Raw genomic sequence first — 19,843 nt, forward strand, 5'->3', positions numbered from 1 at the left:
AAGTAGAAGCCCTGGAGCTCTTGGTTTCAGAGGTCCAGCCACAATCATACTATTTTTAGTGGAGTTGGACTCTGAACTGAGAATTTTGATCTCAAGAAGCACCCAAATTAGATTCTTTCAAATTAGGTCAATTTAGTAATGTTAATTATGAAACAATTACCATCCTTCTTGTAGGGTATAATTGATTTTCTTTTTTTAAAAAACAAAATTGTTGATAATGACATTCTCCCTTCCATTTTTTTTGCTAGGTTTGCCTACCTCAGTTTATTTATATATGCTTCATTTTTAACCATAAACTTAAATATTTGTCAATGACAAAAGCTGAAACATAGCTTGCTAATTTTTAATGTGTTTTTTAAGTGCACTTGGTGAGTTGGGTTTGATAAATCAATCCTAACATCATAAAATATGGAGTTAAAATGTAGTTAAAGTACAATCCCTTAATGCTCTATTGATTAAGAGACTTATATAGAGAAGCATGTAAAATTTAGATAATCTGAGTAGATCAGAATCCTCTGAGTTTTTCCTTTAAAGTAAAATGTTAAACTTTCCTTTAAAGTAGGTATAACTAGCGATCCTGTTATTGTATTTTTCCCTCCTCTTGTACCCCTTTTTTTCTTATTTCCTTCCTTTCTTCCTTCATTCCTTTCTTCCTTGGTTGGCAGTATTTTCTAGCCTGAAATATCATCACTAGACCAAGAATTAGGCCAAAATAGTAAGCTGCTCAACACAGATGTGTTCACTATTTGTTATGTCCCAACTTTCACCAATTCTCTGTTTAATATTAAAAAGAGAAACTTTCCTTCAAAGAACATCATTTCTTAAAGGTAACTCCATGCACTGGCCAATTTATGTCACTGATATGTTGAAAGCTATTTAATGCTAAAACCTTTATATATACTACTCAGGTGGGGACTTTCACTGCCCTTGGTTAAATGCAACCTTCTTAGAGTTTCACAACATCGTGGAATGAAAGTGTGGAAAGTGTTTTGTTTGCTTATGAAAATGGTGAGTAGGGCTCACATCTCTGTCATCAGCCTCCTCCACTTCCTGTCTCAGCTCTAAAATTATCTTCTTACTGCTTGGCAGCAGATAAACACAATCAGCAATTTGCCCACGATGACATTTAGCTGCCACACCTCATTTTCATTCCCCATGTCTTGTGCTGGCAGCTCACTTTCTACATTAAAATGTTACATGGTAAGATTGAATGAAAGCAACCAGAAATGCAAAATCCTATTCAACTTATGGCACAACTTTTGATTTTAGTTGGTGGATCTTTGTGGGGATTGGCTTTTAAAACCAAATGGATTCTTCCACTAGAAGATGATAAAATGTTTAACTTGAGCACAATTGCCTATTGAATGTACATTAAAGGGTATGTGTATTTCTGACTGAAAATTTTTTGCATTCAGCTTCCAGGGGAAAATAATCATAGCACAAGATAGGAAAAAAAAATGGGTATCATGACAGATTTTTTGCATGCAAAGAACATTTGTATTAATTAAAAAAAAAAAAACAAAAAACTTGTCATTGTTTTCCTTAAGAATACTAAATACAACCCCCTGAAAGGAAATTTTCCTTGCCACTTAGTCATAATTACATAGACGTCATAAAACAAAGATTCTGCCAGAAATATTAACAGTTCTGAGAAATTATTTTAATGCTCTTGAAATTTAGAATTACAAATATAAAAGAGCTCTAATTTGTGGTGAGGTCTCAGAGAAGTCAAAGGTTTGAGTTTGGGGAGTATCTATCTAGCTTTTGAGATGGAAATCTTGTTAAGATCATTTTTTGGGACCTATCCACATCTACATTGTTCTTTTGAGTATTGAGTAACAAACTCAAAGGCTCGTGGTCCACAATTTCAACAACAAAGATTTGGAGAATCATAGCAGATTACCTTTATCTGGTCTTTAAAAGTAGAAAGGTAGGCCCTTGAGTGGACAGGTCACACTCAAAAGAGGTTTCCTAGCTGTAATAATAGAGTATGACAAAAGCCTAAAAGGCTTTAAAAGCTCCAAAATTAAAAGATGTACATTCAGGATAAGCAGCATTCATCCTAAAAGAAAGAAAGTAGCTTCACTGTCCTTCTTGATCAGTGGCAAGCTCAATGCAAATATTTACTTTTATACATGTAATTAAGGAACTTGTTCATTTTGCTATTTCACTTTTATCATAGATGAGAATCAATTTTCAGAATAGTTAAACCAATAAGCAACAAAATTTATCTAAAATGAGACAATTTTAAGGGATGGAATTCTTGTTTCTCTGATGGTGAATTTTGACAGTCAAAGATGGAAAGATATCATTTCAGTCAGAAATGGTAGTGGTACCCTTCAGTGACCTACAATGCCCTTCCTCTCTTCTACTTCTCCCAAGAAGTACTTTGAGAGAAACTGAAACCTTTCCTTACATAAAAGAGACCCCACTGTGTTCAGATTATTCAGGTGGAAAGATACAAGGAAGGAAAGAAGAGTAGATCTGGAATACTAGAGGGCTTGGTTTGAATAATTTTATTTTTAAAAATCTGTATGAGAGTAAATCACTTCATTTTTTGAGTCTGTTTCCTCATCTGTAAAACGAAGAAATTGGACTACCTGGTTTGTAAGAACTTCTTTGAGTCTTAATCTCAAGATTTTTAAAGGCCTTTGGAGCTCCATAACTTATAACTACATAGAAGAGAAAATCAATATCTCCAAGATAACAATTTTGCCTTTCCCACTCCATAGGATCAGGGAATATTCTACATTTTCCCTAGGTTCCCCAGGTTCCCTAGAATCTGGTATGTGGTAGGTGTCTAATGAATGCTTATTGGATGAATAAATAGCAGACTTGGCCATTTCAATTTGTAAACAATTAAGATATAAAGATTGCATTATAGAAGAGTCTTCTGAAGTTTTCACACCTGATTCCATAGAACTTATGTTCTGGTCCTTTTGTAGTTCAGATATCTAACAGCTTTCAGACTCAAGAAATTCACTTTTGGTCATGTTGTTCAGTGCACCAACCAGTGACATAGTTTCTAGTAAACAACCATCAATGTAAATGTTCTGAGGTGGCTTGTCAAAAAGAAACTATCAAAATAAATAATTGGAGTTTGTAGTTGTAATTATAAAACAGCACACACTGAATAAATACATCACATGGTGCTCCTAGCACACATTATTTTCCTTGTACCCACTGAATCATTTATAGCATCTTTGGGTTTCATCTTTTCCATTTTGCTTATCTCCCCAAAAAAAAAAAGTCTTTTTCATGGATATCTTAATCCCAAAATAGAATAATCCAAGCACTATAAACGTTTAACTGACTTTAAATGTTCATTTACTTAACTTCTGTGTCAAAGAAATAAAGTAATAGATTCAACTGGAAATGCTTTGGTGATACTGCTTCTCCCACCTCTGGGTCTCAATCCCAACTTCTTTCAGATAGACAGATGGTCATGGGATGCTGGAGGTTGTGTCCACAAAGATTTTTCTGATAGATCCAACTTTCTTCTTTCCCTCTCCTCCCTTTTTCTTCCCTATTGTTCAGTTCTTAGATAATTGAATATAATAAAGCATTTCCTTTTAGGCCAATAGCATCAGTACATGGAGAACTGGCTAACTCTGAGGAATGTTTCTTTTCCAGGTTGAAACATCTTTCCTTGAACTGAAATAGTTCACTTTTGTGCCATGTACTTTTATAACTGTTTTTAGGCAATTTCTTGGTTGCATCTTTGCCTTTGACATTTAGTACTGTAACTAAATCAGCCATGACTTGCATGAATCCTGTTTCCTATTAAAATGAAAAAAATAAGTATCAAAGCATTCATTTTAATTGGGACACCATATTCTTTTGTTATAGCACAGGAACACAATATTTTTTAGACTATCATAAAGAAAAGATGCTTTCTTGTGCTCCCTTTTAATACTCTCTCATTCTGCCAACATTAATGTTGAAATGCTTTCCTTGATGCTTTTTTTTGTGTCTATGGGAAGAGTCCAATATTTTTCTAGGCTCACTAATATGTAGTAAAGGATTATTCTAATTTAAACCAATTCAAACACAGACAGACTCCCTGTATAATCATTTGCTTAGATGATATCAATGAGTATTTTTTTATATTCATTTATATTCAAGTAAACTAGATATTGGGTCCAAGAAGTTAATTTGACTTGCCCAAAGTTCACTAGTTAGGAATATAGCCATGAATTGTTTATTCTGGTAACTACAGACTTCCTGAGAATGTATCTCAAAAAATCAAATTCAATTCTATACTTTGTGTGATGCTTATTATGTCTTTTCTTGAATACTTGACAGAATTGAATTTTTATTCCAGCAAATATCTAAAACAAATGTGTAGGCCACGATTGCACTTGCCCTTTATTGAATATGTGGGCACTGGCATATGGAGGAGCAATTTTCATATAAAAGAACATAGAAAGACTTTACATTAAATAGAAGAACATATAGAGACTTTATATTAAACATCTGGAATACCAAAAATAAAACTCTTAGATTTTGCTGTTCTATTAACAGAGATGATACTTGTGGCCAGTTCATGATACTGATCACAAACTGATCCAATCATGCCTATCCACATGGACTCATTGTTAGTCTGGCTCAAGGGACTGTACTGTCCATGCTTTTGAAATGATCATTTTGTTTCTTTGTATTGCTTTTGTTACAATCCTTTGAACATTATAAAAAGTGATGGATTCTGCTTTCCATCTCCAACTTTCTAAGTATTAGACTTGAACTTATAAGTAGTAAAATATATATATTGATCATATCAAAGATATGTTGTCTCTTTCATACCTCTGGAATATTACTTAGTATTTGAAAAGAAACAAATTATTTAATAAGTATAAATATTGCTCTAGAGCATGTTAGAACCATTGTTAAATTTCCTAAGAGTTGTTATAGATTTTTAAAAAAAATTTAGTAGATGGACAAAGAAATAAACAGAGGCACAGTTTTTTAAATAATTCAGAATATCATACAAAAAGAATAGGCATAGGATGATTATATTTACTAGTCAAAATTAGAAGAGAGTCTAGATATTATAAATCTGAAAAAAATCTGTCCTTTTCATAACAAGAGACTAATATTCTCCCCCACCATTTCTTTAATTCTCCATATATAATTTTATCTTTCATTTTTTTTGGCAAATTATTTAGTCTTAAATAGGGTTTCCTTCATTCATTTTGTTTGAAAAGTCTGTGGTTTCTGTTTGGTCTATGTATGCTAAATTTGCTGTCAAGTGGTTTGGTTGACATGAATCCTGATTGGATGATGGGAAAGTTTCTGGGTCTTTCAGAAGAGTTCAGTTTAAGAAAAGGGTTTAGAGATATCTATATGATATCAAGAAAAGTCAATAAAAGAAGTATTCAAATACTTTCAAAATCCCATATGCTTCATTTAACACTAAATTCTAAAATACAGGGAAAGATAGGTAGAGCAGAAGAGACGAATTACATATTGAAAGATGAGTGTTCTAAACTTGTGAGGGAATATAATGATAAGATCCTAGTTTGGGGAATGATGAGCAACAGTGAGTCTGTTTCCCTGCAGACTGAGTGGCATGTGGGTTTACTGGGTGGTAAATAGAATGGGCAGAGAGGGATATAATAGCAAGGAGACTGAGGGTAACCACAGACTATCCAGTGACCCCTTTATCAGACCTACTCACAGTACCACTGAGGGAGCAGGGGTATTATTTTAAGCAATCATGCTGGGCAAAAGCCATCAAAAACAAAAGGAAGTGTGAGTCAAGAGTAGCTGAACACCCAAGATGCCTATTCATTAAATGTGTGTGTGTGTGTGTGTGTGTGTGTGTGTGTGTGTACAAGCAGTGCAAGACAAGTCTCCCGTTGAACAAATTGACAAAGATTTATATACTTCCACACAGAATAAACTGCCCTTTTTCTTACCCTATTAAGTGTAGTCACTTTCCAGTGAGCATATTTGAGGAGTTTCTTGTATAAATGTTTCTTTGAAAAAGTACATTCTCACCCCCTCCTCAAGTCACATTTCCCATATGCTGTAACTTACTGGAGACTGCACCCATTGTGGCTTTTTGTGCCCTCTGACCAGAGTCTAACTAAATCTTACTCTTCACAGCTGCTTGGAAAGAAAGCATACCCTCTAGGGAAGGATCTTTGAATCATACTCAGTACAAAGTGGAGGTTTGGCAATTATTTGGAGAAATCTGATCAGTGTATCTTTTGGCCTTCATTGCATGCTTTGACCATCTCCAGCAATCAACCTAATTGGATAATTGTCAAATCTCCACTTAATTTTCTACTAAGAAGACCTCCCCAGTGAAACACTGAGTCATCCACACCTGTAAGATTGTGGGTTGTAACCCTTAAAGGATGAATCAGCAATTTAACTGATAATAGACTTGATCTTGTATTTCAACTCGTAGGCCTATGGAAGTATCAGGAAAATTAGGCACACTAAATTGGGAAATATACACTTATATTTTTGTTTGTTTTTATATTTATATATGTTTATTATATAAATATAAACATATTTATATATGTTTGTTTTGTTTTTGAGAGCCAAGACCTATAAATGATTTCATCAGTATAGGGAATTTGAATGTGGAAGCAGTATAGAACGAATTTTTCCTGCAACTGATAGTCTTAGTTGCTTAGAATGTTGAAAGGTTAAATCACTTGTCCAGAGTCACACAGACAGTATATATCAAGACTGGATTTAAACATGAATTTTCCTAACTGAGATCAACTTGCTTCACCACTCTATCACCCTACCTCTCATGGGAAGAAGTTTCAAAAGCTAACCTCTCTAAGATCAAGAAAAGTGCCTGGCTTGTTAAATGTAATGGGATTAATTACATTGAGACTACATAAAGATGCAACTGAAGAAGAGGTGGAAAATTTAGAATGAGAATCTTTTTGCCTTTTTCATCAGATGGTTCAGAAAATCAGTCAAAAAACATTTATTAAGCACTGACGCTATGCCAAGTAATCTGGTTACTCCTACCTTTTCTCCATGTGATGTAAAACATTGTTTGAGCCCTGGAATTTATTTTTATTTTTCATTATAATATCTGCCTCAAGGGTCAGTGCTATAGAAACCAAAGTTTTCTGTGAATTAGGGTCTTGTACTTAGGACAAAAATCTTTTCTGCTCTGCTGTAAAATTTATCACATAAAGTGACTTATCTTGAAAAATGAAGGGCCACTATCTTAAATTGTAGAGGGGAATAAGTGAAGTAAAAATAAAAACAAAAACAAAACTCAGAACATTTAAAAAAGACAATTTTTGAAAGTCATCTCATCTAGGAGGTGGTAAAAAGTGAAGTTTGGCTCTTTGAAATCCTTGAATTCACTTATCTGACTCTTAGCTAGGAATGAACAACTGGCCCCTAAACACTGCCTTCCCCTCTTTTCTCCATCACTCTTAACCACCAACACCAATACTCAGATCTCAGATCTTTGAGGTCTGTTTACAGCTCATTCATGTTGCCAGAACAGATGACACAGTCAATGTCCCAGATTGGGAAGGTAGATTTAAAAGTACACACAGAGAGACTTGGGTTTTCCTCCTCCTAGCTTTCATGTTTAAGGTTATTGTATTTTTCTAATCTTCATTTATAAAATGAATAATAATAAATAAAGTTCAATAAATGGCTTGAATAATAATTTGGAACTCAATGAATTCTAACACTTCAAAATGGCCATTTAAATATAAAGTATAACATGAATTTATTAGCCTATGCTTGCATAGCAGATGACCCTATACTATTTCCCACACACATACCTAAAGGATCTACAATGAATCCCTATCCTGCTTTCACTTTACTACATTGAACAGTCTAATAATTTTACAACAATTGAAAGGAAAGCATCCAGTAATCAAATTACTTAGAAATCACTCTTCATTCAGATAATGGTATTGTTTTAGATTATAGGCAAGATGTACACTCGTATACACTTCTGTATATTCAGATACTAATCCTATATACATGCATCAAGACTCATAGAGAACACAGATATGAAGAAGGAGGGAAAGACAATGAATTATCCATTTCCTGTGTATGATCAGTAGGGGAGAAAAACTAGCTTGTCTATTCCAAAACGAAGCTTTCTTTCTTTCGTTGGCCAGAGAAAAGATCATGTAAATTCAATACACAGACCACTGAAGACACAGAAATGAAGCCTTTATGAAGTTTAATTCCCTTTGATGTATTTTAACTCCAATATCTGCTTGAGGATAGTTTTAAGTTTCAAGTTATAATTTGTCTCGATAAGTTGTATGACATTGTCTTCCACTGCTCATGGACAGCGAAACTACCCCCATTTTTTTGTGTGGGGGGTTGCATCTTCTAGGTCATGAGAATAAGCTTGTGGTTAAAGGATGGAGATGAGTTAGGAGTTCTGGATTTTGTTTCCAGCTTCTAGTACAGGCCTTGACACTAAGTCACTGTTCAACTTTTCATTTCACCTCAGAATAATCCCTGATTTCCTCTTGTAAATATTGAAATGCTTATTTGTTTATACATGTTGAGATCTTAGGTTGAAAGGCAGTATATATAAGCCAACTAGTCATCATTAGATTTATCTTTCTTATTATGGAAGAAAAAAGAGACTAAATCTTTTCTCTATATAATTGTTCAATCAGTACATTGCAGGAAACATTATGAAAACCTTGTTTAAGTTAAGAAGGAGAACCCACTGTTTTATAATTAGGGTTACTTAATCCAAATTTCCTGTATTAACTATATGGATTGTAATAATATTGGCTTTCAGGGATAGTAACTACAGTAGCCACTTTCTTGTCAGTCAACAATATTAATCTGAATACCTAGCATGTGGCAGGCATTTACCCAAGTGCCTTGTTTTCATTGAGTTCCCTAATCACTTGCTTTGGACAGAATAAATTTGTGTTTGCCCTTCATCAGCTCTTTTATTTTTTGTGAGACTAAAACTTGTCAGTCACTGAAAACCAAGCTCCCCTTGATCTCACTTAAGAATTAGCCGTTTTTTGTGTCAGGGTAGATACATTCACACTAGATGAGGCTTCTATGGCATCTGACCCTGGGAAAGAAACCCCTGCTGTGACAATGAAAGAAACTCTCAGAAAGAAATAGGCAAGTGAGCTGATGTGTACATATGGGGATGCCAAAGAAGGGAACAAGTGAAGAGAAGAAGCAGGATTTTAATAGCACAGTTTACATTAAACTGAGAAGGACTCAAATTTAGGGCTGACCTAAAATGAAAGGTTTTCATGTATTCATTTGAATCTTTCTCCTTGATTCTGCGATATATCTCTTTTTATTGGTATCTATCTATGCCCATTACTTATCTGTACTAGGCCAGATGGAGAAAAGAGTTCATGTGTTTTCTAAGGTTGATGTTACTGCCACTACTGGACAAGAAAAACATCTTAACTCCTCTCCAAGGAATGGAGATCACCTCAACTATATGACCATCTTTCCATCTTTAGAGACAGGAATCCTGAAATCACTCTTCCCAGTGGGAAGGGCAGTGTGAAGTGCTGTATTTTAAACATAATTTTGGACATGCGCTATATCTTATTTCATTTAACAAAAAGAAGATTGGATCTTTGTGAAAATTTTTAAAATTACTATAGATGATATCTTTTGTTGTCAAACCTGTACATTATTATTCAAATTGTTCTGTCCTTGCTAACAATGTATTTAATGTAAATGAAATCAGTTGTGATGAATATTAGTATTGCACTAACCAACAGTGCTGTCTTGTCCATGAAAAATCTGCTTTGTAAACCTAAAGGAAACTGTGACAATTAGTATTCATCTGTCGCACTTTTGCTTTCGATAATAAATGTAGATTGTGAACTCGCCACTTGGGTAATGTGGTATTTTTCTGTGTGCCATTGCCTAATATCACACCGAGTTATACTGTGTCATCTTGTGTTACTTTATTTCAAGTCATAGTCAAATATGATATACTGTAACAAGGTAATGGGACAGTGCATCATGCTAAGTGTGAGGACTGAACTGAAAAATTCTTTCAAGCTAAGGACCCAGATTCCTGTGTTGGTACCTTCCTACATTTTTGCTAGGTAATGATAGGATTAAATGCCAAAGGACCACATGAAGAAGCATCTTTCCTTAACTAATGTAAAATAGGAAGGCATCTTCTTATATGAATGACTCTGGCTTATAGTTAGGATGTTAGTATACTTTGAAATACATATGAAAAGGGCAACTTGGACACATTCACAGTAGTACAGTATTAGTGCCTTTAAACTTTCATGACCCTAATGAGAATAAAGGGAAGATCTTGTCATTAAAAATATGCCTTTAATTTTTAAATGGCAATTTTCACATTTTCCATTTTCTTAGTATATGTGGATAAAACTATATATCTTAAGGGGCTGGAAAGGGACTGGGAATCTTCTCATCCTTGATCATTTGCTTGCAAATAGGATGGATGGGTATTGCAAGAACTCCTACTTATATTATGGCTCATTAATTTCTTTTAATGTATGTGCTGTCCAGTCCATGTCCTAGGAAAAGTCATTTTGCCTAAGGTTAGCCCTGGCCAAGATATATCCACAGAGACAGTTTAGAGAATTCAAAGCTGTAGGAAATGAAAATATTTTCAAGATTGCTCTATGGTAGCTTCAACAGATAAATATTGAAAGTCTTGTTTATAATGATCTGGGCATGTGGAGGCTCATCTGGGCTTTTCCTACATATTTTTAAGGAGGTGAGGAGGGGAAGGAACATATTTTATGTATTCAGCCATCTTGTCATTTTTCATGAAGGACAAGTTGCCACCAACTAGTTGTGTGATCGTGAATGAATTATTTTGTTTCTAGACCTCAGTTTTCTCATATTTATGGTAGGAATTGGAGGAGTCAGGAAGGTTGACTAAAGTAATCTTTAAGAGTCCTTCCATTTCTATAATTCTGTGATTCTGAATCACTAGGTTATTCATTCATCCATCTCATTATAGCTATCTGGTATCTTTTTATCCCCAATTTGGAAGAACTATGTATTTGTAGGCTAAATGAGAAACTCAAAAATGTGTAAGAAACTAAAATCAGGGATTCTTAATCTAATTTTCTTGGCTCCTTAAGAGATCTATAAGCTCAGGTGAGAGAAAAATTAGATCTTTCTTTTCACTAACCTCTAAATTAACTTTATCATTTCCTTGAGTTATAATTTTTAAAAAGAAATTATTCTAAGAACAAGACAAAGACATCACTGGACTGCCAAATACACACACACACACACACACACACACACACACACACACATACACACAGGTTAAAAACCCCTGCTTTAAAGAATAACAGTGATAATAAGATCTTTTATTCCTTTGTCCAGAAAGTGAAGTCCTGGACTGTAGTTACAGTATCATTAATCCAAAGCAAAAAGAAAATATCCACTCTATGTATCAATGTACATTCATAAAGAAGGACATGCTACTAAAAATTTTCTGTAGCTGTCAATCTTGTTTTTATTTATAAGGTCGTATTAGAGTGGCCCCCAGACAGAAAGCTGTAGTCCTTTTAAATGCATTCTATTAAAGTCTGTTTAAAATTTTTGCTTTTGTTACTTTTCTTATCTCATAAACTTTTCCAATTTGGGAGTATTAAGTGATTTCATACAACTGGAGTGTATAGAACATTATGCAAACCAGTCATCTTCTAAATATGTGTATTTAATTGATTTCTTTAAAAAAAAAAGAAGACTAAAATGATTGAATAGTAGTGATTTCAAGGTTGGCGGAGGAAGGAAGAATATTTTTACAGGTAATTACAATTATACATATTTGGTAAATATTGACTGAAATCATTGAGCCTGTTCGGATATCAACTAGTCTCCACATTAGGAAATGGCTATTTCTTGTTGTTGTTTAGTTCAGTTGAGAGTTCAGGTTTGAAATTCTGAAATAGCAAACAACTAGAATATTAAGGGATAAAAATCAGTAGGTTAATTCTTCTCAGAATTGTCCAAAATAAATGCGATAGCATCAGCTTTACGTGCTCCCCTTTCTTCTTTTTAAAGGTTTCCCCATATACAGTAAAAGACATATGATTTATGATAGTCCTCTAAAGTTGGACATGTTTACTTTTTAGCATGTTAAGAAAATCCTTTCATTTTGAACTCAGACATTTCTTCGACTAAATCTTTCACCCACATTCAGGTCTACACAGAGGGCCATTGTGTAGAAGCAAAGTGAGTAGCATGACATCATTTTTGCTAAGTCTCTCTCAATAAGAATCTGAGGTAGCCCTGATTTACACAGGAGTTAATGCTGCTGCCACCACTTGGTTTTAAACAGGTCATAAACAACAGACATCCTAATGGCACACATTTTATTTTTAGCAGACTGAGATATCATCTCCATCTTCTGTTGGAAGATTTGTTCAATAAGGTCTATGATTTTGGATTCCTTAGACTTGCTGGAATCATTGCTACTAATCCAAGCAGTATGTGCTCTTGCCACTATCCCACTGTGGTAGATAAATTAAGTACATTGGCACTTAGTATAGGGGTATATTTTGGATTGCACCTTTAATGTCCATATGAAGTAGACGGGCACTGTATTTTTAAAAGGTGCCCAGGGAATATTTCCTATAAGAGTAAGGGTAGGTCCTGATGTCTGGCCAGATTTCTAGAATCTGGCTGAAAACCTGGTGCAACTGAGAGCTCTACTTATCCTGACTGGGTATTAGTGTGTTAGCTACCCTATAAACATTTAATTTAATCTTTCAGCCATATTAAAAAAATAAAATAATGAAAGATCATGAGCTCTGAAAGTTACCAAACTCATTTAGGACTTAACCTTTGCCATATTGGACACTAGAGTGTTTTAATTCTTAAAATGGAAAGTCTACAGCACAAATTAAGATTTGTACAATCTATTAGACATGTCTATAGCCATTATTTCATTACTGTTCTCTCTCTATGAGGACTTCCGCCATTGTTAACAGTAACAAGCTCCACTGAGCAAACCCTGCCTCTCAGGTGTGAGGCTGAACTTGATTTTCTGGCCTAATTCCAGGGCCTGCCATTTCTTGGATTTATAATATGCTTGAAGCAGGTTAACTTGAGTCTAGTTAGGGAAGGCAGTTCATAAAACGGTATCTTCTCAGAAGAACCATTTTAGATGAGGCTGCTTACTTGAGTTTGACACTCCTTCTTGGGATAAAAAATAGTCCAATGCTTGCTGAAAGTGCAAGTGGAGTCCAAGCAGCTGGAGAGCTTCATGTTGTTAATCATAGCAGACCAGGTTATGGCTAGAAGCTGTCTCTTTCAGCTGGCAGCCCCTTAAAAAAGGTGTTTGAGCCGACAGCTGACTTCAAATATTTGACTTTCTAATATAAAATAAGTTGGATTACAATACTGGTTTCTATTAAATGTGAGGACATTAATCTCATTCTTGGCATCCCATACCCTGCAGTCCTTTCTGCACATATCCATTGGTTCTCTGGGTCAGGCACATAAGGCAGACAGTCCAACCAATCTTTATATAGGAAACATATGGGCCTGTGAAGAGAGTGACAGGGAAAATTGATCTATTGAAGGAAGGGCTGTGTTAGCAGCATGTCAGACTATGTTGCCAGAGATGTAGATTTGGAAGCCAAAAACTTTTATCAATGCTCGGGGCTTCCAAAGTTTAGAAGTACCTCTTTCATGAGAATGTGTCATCACTGACAGGTAAAAGGTGTTAGAGGCCAGTAGAACTGCCCTCCTGCTGACTTATTTCTAGTTGAGGTATTTTCAAACATAGTTACTGGCTTAATCCTTGGACCAGATGGTAAGATGCTATTGACTCATTTACACATCAGATAGTTAGGTGAAAGCTAACAGGGAAAAGGAAAAAGGGGGAGGGCATGGAGGTTTGTGGCCCTTATGGACCTCAGAACCTTAACAAATGCCACTTTTTAGAGTACAACTGACCCAGGTCACCAGGCTTGTGTGATTTTTACTAAAGAAATCTAAAAATCACATTTCTTTCCAAAATCTGTAAGCAGCTTACTAGCTGTCTAATATTTCAAGCTTCTCTATTTCCCCCACCCCCGCCAATATTCATATATAGTCGTGGTGAAAGGCAGTCTGGAGAGCACATCACAGACAAGGAATAGAAAATGTTCAGATATAACCAGTAGTCTATGTCACATCTGTTTTTTTTTTAAACCAGTTGAATAAGAGCTGCTCTGTAAAAATACACAGAACAAGGATAATATTCTCTTTTATATTTTTTCTAGTTTTCCTTCATAGAATTTTTATAACATTCTTAAATAATCTTAAAAAAAATTTTTTTTAAAGGATTGTGTTCCTTAACAAATAAAACACTAATGTATGGGGCAGGGGAGGGCAGAGGTGAAGAGGGCTTAGTAGACAGGAACAGACAAGATGGAAACAAAAATAAGATAGGGTTGTGTTCTACCTGAACAGCTTAGTTTTGACTACTTAGTATTATACTAAGTATAAGGTATGGAAGTATATATGCGGTATATAAGTGCTAGGTGATTGTCTCACTTGTATTTCCATTTAGCAGCTACATACATGACCAACTATAAGTCACCAAACATGGTTATTAGAGACAGACAGACAGAGAGAAAGATAAAATTAAGGCTAAACAAAAGTTCAGCATAGGAAGAAATTTTAATTGTAAGTCTCAAAGGATGAAAATCCAGATGGTTAACTTTGCAGGAGTCTATCCTCTCTAATAGAAGACCATTGATAGATAATCCTGTCAAAGAAAAAAAGTCTTAGTGCTGTTTAAATCCAGGTGTTTCTGCCATTGAGATGCGTCAGAAAAAGTCATTGGTCAAGGATGCTTGTTTACATCTGGTCAGCAATTTTGTGATAGTGTACTGGGCTATAATATGAAACATATGAGAATATGCTCTCAAGAGTTCTCTGTTAAAGCAATTTATTAACACATTTGTACCTTTTTTTCTTATCTAGGAATGTAATTTTTGTTTTGCTTACTACCTCTGTGTGTATATGTTCCTATGTATTATACCTATGATTGCACACAAAGGCATCTTTGTATATAGTTAAAAGAGAATATAAAAATAGGTTCATAAATCTATTCTTGAATTGGAATCTCCTTTATTGTAGCTGAGGGAGGTTGCAAAACTTCACGAAAGTACAGCATGTGAACAAGTGAAAATATAATCAAAAGGAATTTGATGACAATTCATTATACATGATCTGTTCATCTCCAAACTGCATTTTATCATCTGTTATAAATGTAAGTTTGTGTGAATATGTATGTATGCATATGTGTGTGTTTCAACTAGAAGTTTAAGGAAACCTGTACCCAGTTCTAGTAAAAGCTACATAAAAGATGGTGGTGGCAGGAGGTGAGAGGTGGGGATGTGTGTGGAATGGACAAGGGAATAAACAAAAGGATCAGAATTTTAGAATCTGTATTGGAAAGGTCATATAGTCCAACCTGCAGCTAAGTAAGTGTCTCTTCTACAACTTAACTGGTGTCAGTCTAGACTTGTTAGAAGATATCTACTTTTTGAAGACAGTCTGTACTACTTTTGGATAATTTTTTCTTTACATGAAACCCATGTTTGCCTCTCTGCAACTCTCACCCATTGCTTCTAGTTTAACCCTATTTAGACTAAGCAAATTGGCTTTATTTCCTCTTTCCACAAATTAGCATGTTCAAATGTTTGAAGGCAGCTATTTTGTTTTCCTCCTTAGTCTTTTCTTTTTACCTGAAAATTCTTAGCTCCTTCAACTGATGCTCATTTGGGATATATTGAGTGTTATTATTATCGTGGTTGTCTTCTTTTAGATATTCTATAGTTTCTCATTATCTTTCCCAAAATATATCACTCAGAATTGAACACTATCCCAGGCATGATCTGAAAAGGGCAAAATACATTAGGACTATTAACTTCCCTAGTCTTGAACAATATGCATCTTTTAGCACTGTCCAAGATTCCTTTGTTTTTTTGTTTTGTTTTGGCTGCCATATTATATTGTTGACTTATATTGTATTTCTGGGATATTAAAACTCCCTGATCTTTTTCAGACAAATTTCTGCATTTATGCCTTCCCTGTTTTCTATTCCTGAAGTTGTCTTTTTGAACTAAAGTGTAACATTTTAAATTAATCCCTATTAGAATTCATCTTCTGATTCAATCCAATATTCTAACCTGATGACATTTTTCTGGAATCTGATTATGTTATAAATGTTAGCTATATTGCCTCATTTTATATTATCTGCAGTCTTTATAAGCATATTATCTATGCTTTCACCTAAGTTGCCAGTAAAAAATTTAAACAGTATAAGATCAAGTTCAGAATCCAGAAGGAATTTCACCAGAGATGTCCTTACAAGCTAACATTGAATCATAAATGTATCTCTCAACCAAACTTCATCTCTAAATCTTATTCACAAGAATAACTAGCTTCAGACTTCATCAAATGCTTTGCTGTAATTTAATTAAATTATGACTGAAATATTGTGATCTATAAATCCAGCAACCCTTTCAAAAATTAAAATGAGGTTAGTCTGTTATTACCTCTCCTTGATGAACTCACACTAAATCTTTATAGGAACTACTTCCTTTTCTAGATGCTCGCATGCTATCTCTTTATTAATATTTAATATAATTTCCCCAAGAATCACGTCAAATTCACTGGTTTATAGTTTGTAGATTCTATTCTTTGCCTTTAAAAAATGAGGCAAACATTCATTTTCCCTCAGTTATAGTATCCTCTCTTTGTTTCCATAGTCTTCCAGAAATATGTTTTGTCAGTGAATCAATAATTACATTCATCTAAATTCAATAAGCATCTGGTAATGACTATTATACACAAAGTTTTATCCTAGGCACTGGAAATACAAAGTCAAAACTAAAATATCTACAAGTCCTTTCATTACTCTTGAATCATTTATGAAACTGATGACCTGAATTTATCAAGAGAAAGAAGGAAAGAGGAAGTAAGATGTGGATGGAAGAAAGGAAGGAAAGCAGGGAAAGAAAACAAGTATTTGTTAAGCGTCTGCTGTGTGCCAACACCATGCTAAAGCTCTTTAAAATATTTACTTTCTTAATGTCTCTCTGTTTACTTGGTTTTTCAAATCTATATTTGCCAATTTTATTCCATTTTTTCTGATCCAAAGTTATCTCCTTGGCAGAAAGCAAGACCCACAAAAGCCAAAATATGAGTTGAAAAGTTCTGTCTTCTCCATCATCATTGGACCATACACACAGAATACCATTCTTACATTTTCTTCAATAATCCACTTGCCCCAATTTAGCCTTAAGATCCCCCTTTTACTGCCCTTTGCTTATCATGCCAACCCTAACTCATTCTGATTTTAGCATACTTGATACTGTTCTTATAGGACCATGCTACACACTATTGTATTCATCCTTCATTATTTTTCTTTCTTCTCTCTTCTGTATGTATGAGTTTGTTTTTTTTAAATTCTAACTAGGAAAACAAAAGTTGAGAAGTATACTTTGTAAAGGAAGATGGTATTCATACAAATTTTAAGTTCTTCTAAGGGTTAATTGATTAGCTCAGGATCACAGAACCAATATGTGTCAAGTGTCTGAGGCTACATCTGAATTCAGGTCCTCCTGATCCTAGTGCCAGTGCCATTTAATTGTCCCATAAGTGCTTCTTGAGAAGGCAAAGTCTTTAATACTCAGAAATGTATACAACCAGATTCCACTTTCCTACTCTTAGGTACTTCTCCCCTATTTCTACTTCAAAATACTTAAGGCCAAAGAGGTTATATTACCTATAGGTATCTTTCACATAAATACTTGTTATTACCTGAGAGTTCAAATTTGACACAGAATTCCAATGTGATAATGATTTAGCAATTAAATATATGGTTAAATAATATGAGCATTAGTTGCATATTATCTTACAATCACAGTGTGGCCATTATACACTAGACTCTCAAATATATCCCTACATCATTGACATGGGCTTCAGAAATTATGTCTCTTCTAATACAGTGCTTTATATCAGTGGTCTTGGGCAGGAAAATGGGCAAGTGGAGAAATCCAAGGTGAACTATTCTTATCACTAATACACTTAGCCACCTGATAGTACAAATCCTGTTTGTTTCAATGGAATATACCTTTGGAAAACTACTTAGAAGATAAAAGGGTGAGGAGGAGGAGAGGAGAGAGATTTTTTTAAATGCTCTAAAATTTTCATTTCTTTCTTTGAAAAATTCATATCGATTAAATGCTTTTACATAGCTGATTATTATAACAAATATATTTGCAATTGTATTTTTTTCTGACCTCTAAAAGCCATCTTATTATGCTCAAGTTTACCAAATGTGCAGACATTTATCAAATGGACCATCAGTAGCTGGAGAAATGCAGTAGTACATCCAAGTTAAAATTTTTGCTTTGATTACTACAAATCCATGGAGCCCTTGGGTCCAGAGCTTCTACTGCAGTGTAGCTATTTGCAAATAGATTTTTATAGCACATTAGTGCTGGAGGAGATTCCAAAGAAAATAGTCCTTTTCAATATTAGAACCAGCTGTGACTTTCTTGAGTTGATGACTCATTCTCATTCTCTCTCTCTCTCTCTCTCTCTCTCTCTCTCTCTCTCTCTCTCTCTCTCTCTCTCTTTCTCTTCCTCCCTCCCCTTTTCCCTCTTCCCTTTCCCTCTCCCTCTCCCTTTCTCCCCCCTCTTTTTTTTATTGAGTGGGAAAATGAGGCAAAAGACACACAGAGACTTATTCAAAATGTTGTTTATTTTGCAAAGGGTATCCTAGTCACAGGCCAACTTGGTTGTACCAATATGCAACTCATGTTTATATAACTTTTTTCTCTTTTAACAGTTCCAATTATAAAAACAGAACCCACTGATGACTATGAGCCTGCTCAAACCTGTGGACCAATGAACCAAGGATTAAACCCTCTCTCTAAGCCATACTACAGCCAGCAGATCATGATGCCTCCTGATCCTGGTTCTTGCCTTGTGGCTGGCTTCACTTCCTGTCAGCAGAGAAACACTGTGATGTCATCCTCTCCCAACTCAAGCCCCAAGCTTCATGACCTTTCCTCTTCTGCTTACAACAAGTGCATCACGAATCCAGGCCACAGCCACCTAGGACTTCAACAGCCCGCTGGAGGTGTCCCCACCATCCAGGAAGTGCCAAGGTCTATAGTTGTACACCCAAGCTCTCCTGATCAATCATCTCACATCATGCTGCAGCCGCAGGTGAGTCAACATCTGAGCAGTAGCTGTTCCCTTGGTTACCAACAAACACTCTATCCCAACAGTCCCTCTTCTCCAGTTCCATCTGTTACCCAAGAGTCAACCTATTTGCAGTCCTGCAGTCCAACTCACTCATCCATAATGGGTCAACAGCAGCACCAACTGCCGAAAGTTCAAAGAAATGAATCTCCAACCAATCAGCCACTGTCATTGCCAGAGTTGCATGAGGACAGTAATCATAATTTGGCCCCTATTCCCGTAACGATCAAGCGAGAACCTGAGGAATTGGACCAGTTGTACCTGGATGATGGTAAGTCCTCCACAGCTGTAGAGGCTTGCATTCCACCATCTTGCAGTATCAGTGAGTTTTTTTTTTGTTTTTTTTTTAACCATACCAGAATTTTGGAAGGAGGAGTGTGTCCATTAACTGAGTTGTGGAACTATGCACCAAGTTGCTCTGATAGTCTCTGTATGAAAACTAGTTATTTTAGTTCGTTTGAAGTAACAAAAATATATTCTTTGCTGTGAATCACCACAGAGCTAGCTGCATGACCAACAATTACATTGCAGTGAGCTTAACCACTTAGTCTTGGCTTATGCCTTTGCCAGTGACCTGCACACCTGTCTAACTGCTGGATGATCATCCCAGTGG

General features: G+C 35.1%; 1 protein-coding gene across 3 annotated transcripts in view; it reads left to right on the forward strand.

The window, feature by feature from the left end:
• NFATC1 (nuclear factor of activated T cells 1) overlaps positions 1-19,843 on the forward strand; it is a 202,044-nt gene that overhangs the window by 137,735 nt on the left and 44,466 nt on the right. For 2 of the 3 annotated variants that reach the window (XM_003760114.4, XM_012541592.3), the window contains exon 9: positions 18,812-19,501. In XM_003760114.4, the coding sequence (XP_003760162.1) occupies positions 18,812-19,501 (690 nt within the window). The remainder of the gene's footprint in view (positions 1-18,811; positions 19,502-19,843) is intronic. The other variant, XM_012541593.3, reaches the window with a different exon arrangement.

Source organism: Sarcophilus harrisii, chromosome 1 (assembly GCF_902635505.1).
Source record: "Sarcophilus harrisii chromosome 1, mSarHar1.11, whole genome shotgun sequence".
NCBI lineage: Eukaryota > Metazoa > Chordata > Mammalia > Dasyuromorphia > Dasyuridae > Sarcophilus > Sarcophilus harrisii.